The sequence below is a fragment of the Diadema setosum genome, chromosome 12, assembly GCF_964275005.1.
Source record: "Diadema setosum chromosome 12, eeDiaSeto1, whole genome shotgun sequence".
NCBI classification, from domain to species: domain Eukaryota; kingdom Metazoa; phylum Echinodermata; class Echinoidea; order Diadematoida; family Diadematidae; genus Diadema; species Diadema setosum.
The window spans coordinates 4201016-4208549 of record NC_092696.1 but is presented as its reverse complement, the minus strand read 5'-3'; the positions used below and the strand labels follow the sequence as shown (position 1 = coordinate 4208549).

Genomic DNA, 7534 nt, shown 5'->3' with positions numbered 1-7534 from the left:
TATTATCTATATTCAAAGACCACGGATTCACAAGTTTTGCCAGAGCAGTTGATGTGGAATGAAATGGTCTAAAACCAGATTGATTAGGGTGTAGTAAATCATTCGCATTCATGAATTCGCTCAGTTGTTGATGTACGGCCCTTTCGATAATTTTACTCACTGTTGGTAAGATTGAGATGGGGCGGTACTTATTCAACGAAGAAATATCTCCTTCTTTAAATATCGGTACTACCCGAGCCTTTTTCCATTCACGTGGAACAACTTCCGTAGACAGGGATTTGTTGATAATATCGCAAAGAGATTCTGCAATAACATTCTTTGTCATCTTTAAAAGTTTGCAGTCGATGTGATCTTCTCCGGTTGCTTTATCTACGCCAAGAAGCTCAATCTGTCTCAATAAAAAATCTCTCGTTATCATACTTAAATTAAATTGAGAATGAGATGGACAAAGCCTTTGTCCTCATCAAATATCATTTGCGAAGTATTCATCAGCAGGTCTTTTGTAATTTTAGTAGCATTAGATATGAAAAAAATTGTTGAATGCTTCAGCAATACTTGCGTTGTCCGATACTTCTGCATCATCAACCTTTATGGTATTGGGAGAAATGGGTGATGATTTAGGCGTAAGTTCCCTCAAGCTCTTCCACATTTTCTTACTGTTGTTACGATTTTGTAAAATTTGGTCAGTGTTATACTGTTTTTTTTTTTTCCTTATTCTCATGAGATGAGTAACTTTGTTTTTTAGATATTTATAGGTATTCCAAAGTTCATCACTATTGTTAGATTTAGCAGCTTTGAGAACTTTATCATGAGCTTAACAATATCATCAGATATCCATGGACATGCATGTTTTCTTATCCGCTTTTTGCGCAAAGGTATGTGCTTGTTGATAACATCATTGAAAAGAGTCAACCACATATCCCACGCATCATGAACGCCGTCTATATCTTTTATGACCTGCCGCGGAGCACTTCTCAAATCACTATAAAATTCCTCCTAATTAATATTTTTGAATGAGCGAAATTCCGCACATTGAGATTTTTGATGGATCTTTGCACTGAAGTCCCGAATAGCATATACCAAATAATGATCGCTAATGCTAGTCTCAAATATTCCCCATTCACTGTAACGTTCTTTGTCTGATACAAATATCAAATCAATTAAAGTAGAAGCAGTGGCAGTATCAATTAACTGACTTAGTCCGTACATATTTGTATAAAACATAACTTTTTCGGCATTCACATCATATTGGTGTGGCATATAATTACAATTGAAATCACCTAATATAATACAACTCATATGTTCCGAGAGAGCAGAGTCCAAAGTCCTGTCTAATTCGTCCAAGAAATCGACGTGAGAATTCGGAGGTCTGTAAAATTCCCCTACAAGAATGGAAGGCTTATTTGGATAATGCAATTCAAACCAAAGGCATTCTAAAGTAGATGAATTCAAATCGTCTCTTATTTTATAGTTGAATCTTTTGGAAATATATACAGCCACACCGCCACCATGTCTTTTATGGTCTCTACGTAATAGGACATAATCATCGATATGGAATTCAGAATCATCAATCATGGAATCACAAAATATAATATATAATGTAATATAATATATAATACAATAATATAACATAATATGATAAATAATATATAATATTATATATAATATTATATATAATATAATTTAATATACTATATATTATATATTGTATATAATATTACATAATATATAATATAGAATATATTATATAATATATTATAATATAATATATATATATATAATCACATATAATATATAATTGTGGGATATGTTCAATCCGATGCCAAAATTGGTCATAAAACTTAAGGAGGAGACAAATGCGGAGGTGACACTTGGAAGTATGTGTAGCTTAATAATGCATGCATAGCACTGAACTGTATAGTGGAAGGGCCGCTGTGCGCACTTAGCGCGCACTACACACCGAAAAGCCACTACGATCGGTTGCATTGTTTGAACAAGTTTGAAGCCACGGGAAGTGCTGGCCCGGTGGGGGTCATTTTGGGACTTTGTTATTGGGCACCAATAAGGTGCGAAGTGTCACATGGCTACCCAGCCAACATTTGGACGTTTTCTGAACGTTCTTGACGCGTCCCAAGTTCGTTATTTGGACGTTTTGCAAGACGTTATCAGAACGTCTTTTGTGGAGGGTTTTCGACGTATTCAAAACGTTTCAAATGGACGTTATACAAAAAAAAAACAACAATGAAATAAAACTTTCGGAATTTCCAAGGACCTTCAGAAAACATTTTGGACGTTATAGACGACGGTAAAACCTTTTTAACAATATTCAAAATGTCTAAAAAAATCTTATGACCCTTTCCAGAGCGTTTAGAGAACCTTTGACATATGTCTAGAACGTCCAGAAAACCTTTTTAAGAAAGTCTAATGCGTATTTTTCATTTGATATCCCCCCCCCCCCCCTCTCAAAAAAAAGTATAGTTATGAAAACATACAGGCACGGTTTGGGATTGATATACCCTAAATTTAAGCCTTTCCTAACCTGTTTCGAATGTCCTACCACTTATGCCTATACTACATCCTATCCCCAATTGATGAATCTGTATTACATTCTTTTATATACCAGCAATATGTTGTAATGCATGAAGACAAGGTTACTAGAATTAGATCACACACATCTTAATTAGGCCTATTAAAATATGAAAATAGCTCTTCATAACACAATTTTAAATTGTAAAAAAAAAAAAACAACCCTGAACAATAACGTCCGTAAGTTTACTTTTCACACAGAAAATTTGAACAAAGCATATATCTTTAGATTGCAATGTCTTTTATATATTTCTACTAGTTTTCGATTTTTATAATTTATTTTCTTATTTGAATATTCATATATAGTCAAGAATATCCATTATAAATAAAACTATGACATACACGTAGCGGACCAAATAAAAACGTTTTTTAAACGTTCATTAAAGACGAAGTCGACGAAGCAGACCTAATAAAAACGTTTTGTGGACGTTTATAAAGGACGAAGACGTATCAGTCATTATAAAAAAAAAACAAAAAAAACCTTTTTTTGTAACGACCATTGAAATTTTTAAAGTTTTATCCCCCCCCCAAAAAAAAAAAGAAAAGAAAAAAAAAAGATGTCTGCCTTGGGGTAAATGCTAAGACCCAACTTTGACGTTTTATGTACGTTTTAAAAACGTCCATTTTATCAGAAGACGTACGGAGCCTCAAAATAAAGTTAAGTAAACGTTCTGAAAGCATCATGTGTTTGCTGTATATTTCGTTACGAAATGAGTAGTATTATTTAGTCTACAAAATGGCATTTTCAAATCAGTCTTTTCATTGGAGAAATAATGTTCATTTTGTTATAAACCTAGTTGTTTTGTTAGGACATGTTCATTTTTCCGACTATATCTATGGAGACATTTCGTATTAAAATAGCCCATGCGATACTTGGCGCCCCACATATTTACAGCAAAGTGATTTTCCATTGAGGAACGTACGCTTCTTCTGCGTATCCTCTGCATAACATAAGCGTATAGTAAAGTGAACGGGGCCTAAAGGTGGAGTCCTATTAAATTGCAGCGCCAACTAAAAGAAAGTGCTGGCTTCAAGCACTGCAGCGAGTAACGTCACTTCCAATCTAGAGTTCAGTAATGCATACATGACATGTACCTACATCGCTCTAAATTTCAACGTACAGCCTCAGTAATAGGCACTGCACCCAACGTTCAAGGATGGAAAGGAGAAGACATCCGATTACCGTGTGCCATCCAGGAGGAGCCTCTCATTGCTCTCTGGGTCAAGGAGAGAATCTTAGGTCAGCAGCAGAGGACGATAAAGGCTAGATTCGCAGATAGAAATTTTGAAAGCCTGGAGAAACGGTTCGACATTGACAAGAACTTTAGCCTCGTCATCAGCGACTTACAGGTGGCAGATGAAGGTCATTACTATTGCCAGGTGCTGCTGAAGAATACCCAAAGCTTTGAAAATTCTACTATCATGTTGATTAGCTGTGAGTAATGCTTTCTTTTTATTCCTCTGTGCTATTCATTACTGGGAGACACTCTTAGACTGGAAAAAAAATGAAAGTCGTCTCACTTATTTAAAAGTGAAAATAGAAAAAAAAAAAACAATGTTTGGCGCACAAGCAAGCTAAATGAACACAGTAACAATACAGAAATCAATGCCTTGTCAATAGTGTTACTCATCTGTCATGGCGTCATATATAATACTAGCAGTAAAATTTGATAACTGAATTCTTAATCTGAATCACGAGTTTCGTTTCAAGGGAATTGATAAACCTTGACACATGCAAAGTTGTGGACGTTGTAAATCTTATATCATACGACAAGTAAAGACGCTAAATTTTCTACAATTGAACAAAATAGGGTACTGTAAGCTAATGTTTTAAAATAAGAATCTCATTCATTATTTCATAAGAAAAACTAAAAAACAAACACACACACACACACACACACACACACAAGTCAGGAGTTACCATGGCAGAATCAATTGTATCCCACAAACGACGTGTGATTAAAACTATGTACAATGCAACAAGGTAATTCGTTTTTCGCCTTACTGTTGTATCTCTACTATTTTTCCTTGTGATAAGGAATTAGTTCATTTGATATTCTATTCCTTTTTTATTTTGATAGCATCGTTAAAGCTCTCTATCGCTTTATCGATTTGCTAACAGCTATTTGGTATTACATCACAAAGTTATATCTGTAAATGACATACATAAAGATCAAACATATCAGTTCCTATTTTTGTTCGATTGATAATAACTACTTGTAAATGCCATTCTAAAAAATCTAGTTTCAATCGTAACTCTTCGAATTACGTAGTATTTGATGAAATGCTCTTTTCCGTTAAAAAAAGAGAAAAAATATCATATAAATGCTGGCACAAAATCTTTGTGCACATTCGCTGAATTAAAATCTTGATTCGAATACAAAATATAATAGTATGCCAATCTAAAATATGCCTCTCTATTTCCCAAGCGATGGCATCCAGACATACAATTGAGGAATGCGCTGATAGAAGTCAATTTCGTCACAACCAGTGTGCATACCAATCTCCCTCCAACACCCCTTCTTTTAATCTTACGTGTGTCGTGAGTGGATTCAAACCTAACGTTTCCATGCTGTGGACCGAGGAGTCGGGAAAGAGACTGGATTCCGTTGTTTCACAACAGAACACACTTTCTGACGGCACATACGAGAGGTTTGAGACAATCACGGTTTCAGCCAAATATGGGACAGAGCAAACCTTCATTTGCGTGGCTACCGGTGAATCGCTGAATGGAACGTCAATCATAGAAATCATCATTCTCCCTGTACCAGGTATCATGAAAAAAATGCCAATTCCACATTAATTTGAACATAGTAACTGGTGTACACATTAATGATCTTGCTTAAACCAATGTTCCGATTGAGATTGGTTGCGGAGAAGTATAATTTGCGTATTCATAGTTTGAGCAAAGTAATCTCCATGTACAAAAAAAAAAAGGTTTCCGCTTTACACTTTTCCGATCTATTATCAAAGACGGCAAGAAAAATACAAAACAAAAAGCAGGAAAAATATTAAACAATTTCAATGCATAAAAAGAAGAAGAAAAAAAATTCTTACTGCTATTGACATTGACAGATTCACGCATCACAAGCCATACCAAAAGGAGTTATACAGCCCACAATCCGTGGTATCGATACTTCAAGGCAAGAAAGGCCCTAAAATGACCCAAGAGTTAGACACGTATTACATTTTACTATAGTTGATCATTGCTTGGCTTAATGCATGCAGGCATGCCGTTTTGGTCTCATGAACAGTTTGTGTTTTTGTTTTGTTATGTTATGTTTTGTTTTGTTTTGTTTTGTTTTTTTTTTTTGTTTTTTTTTTGGCTGGGGTTAGACTCGTAGGCCTTGTTTGCTAGTGTCGGACTGAAGGAGCTCTTTTTTTAACCTAATGTCCAATTCAATTCAATTCAAAGTTTATTTAATTTTACGACAAAACATATGTTTCGCTTCCTTTGATAACAGAGAATAAGGTAAATAGAACATAGTGAAATGAAAAGACTGTACAACAATTGAGGACCTATAGTAATCATACATTTTATAGTAAAAAAAAAAAGAAACAGAAGTGATAAAAGTGAAGTATATGTGTACCATTGCTTAAAGTGCGAAAAATGGAGGGACCCACTAAAAAGACCGAGCTTGTAGTATGTTGACCCTCTGGAAAAGAACATCGATGGAAAGATAAATTGAATCATCGTAGATACAAAAAATAACAAAGTGGAAGAAGTCTGTGAAGCTGACAGGCAGTATGACTCGTAAGCAGTTTGACTCATGTACCTGGACCTTTCATCAATTTTGAGCTCGTTGGCCGTATGACTCGCGCGTGTCGGTCTCTTAGGACGACTCAATAAAGAATATGTCCATTGAATAATTTATGTGTCACCATGTTAAATTTATAATGCTAATAGTTATATTCATGCCATCGACCATGTCGTTGGCACTATCAAAGACAACCCCCCTCCCACACACACACACATGTACACCAAAACGCTAACGTTGTAGGTGTTTATACGTGTACCGTATTATTATAAATATTCATTATGTTTATATTACTGTTCATTTAATGGAGTAATAAAGGAAAACATGTTTTATTCATTATTATGTTTCTATATCAAATTTCAGGAAATCGTGTTACTGCGGGTGTCATCATCGGACTAACCATTGGTGTGTCTGTTGTCATAGTTATTCTATTTCTCCTTGTTGGAAACTATCTTCAGAAAAATCATCCGGACTACCTACGGCGAAAACGTATTGGTCTAAATTTCTGTAAATTATATTGCATTCATTGTCTGAATGTGTGTGTGTGTGTCTGTTTGTGTGTGTGTGTGTGTGTTTGTTTGTTTGTGTAAGAGTGTGTGTGGTGAGTGCGTGTGTTTCTGTGTGTGTGAGTACGTATGTGATTTTTTATTGTTTTAAAGATAGTTTATTTGCTTGATTTTGATACAAAAATAACATCATTAAAGTCCCACATGTCCCATGTAAAGAAAACTTTTGAAATATTATGTTATAAACAATGATTAATGGATGTTAAATACATGAAATATTCATGAAAAAAAAATGCATCAGACCACACATCTTAAGCGTATGCTTGAAGATTTGGTAGTGAAAGAGGGGAAATGAAATACAAATATATATATATATATATATACATATATTGTGCCCAAATATTATTTGAAAACCACAACTGATATTGATGCTCTTGTTGTTGTTAATGATGATGATATTTCAGGGTCTGGCTGGAACCTCTGCTGGCGAAGACCAAACATACCAGAAAGATTTCATGAGGAAGAAGAATTGATGCTGAGTAAGAACAATATGTAGATAATCACAATCGTATTCGTTTTCTTTTCACATCACTTTCGTTGTACAATAATACAACTGTAAATGCAAATAGTAGAAAGATATGAATATATTTTGTAATACTGATGATGGATTGAGTGACTTGTAAT

The 7534-nt window shown here is 34.6% G+C and overlaps 1 protein-coding gene across 1 annotated transcript in view; it reads left to right on the top strand.

Annotated features, from left to right (window-relative positions):
• Window positions 1–1819: 1819 nt before the first annotated feature.
• The window catches only part of LOC140236301 (uncharacterized), a 64722-nt gene continuing 59007 nt past the window's right edge, over window positions 1820–7534 (top strand). Inside the window, exons 1-3 of the mRNA XM_072316254.1 lie at window positions 1820–1877; window positions 3710–4021; window positions 5016–5357. Coding sequence (XP_072172355.1) covers window positions 1820–1877; window positions 3710–4021; window positions 5016–5357 — 712 coding nt within the window. The remainder of the gene's footprint in view (window positions 1878–3709; window positions 4022–5015; window positions 5358–7534) is intronic.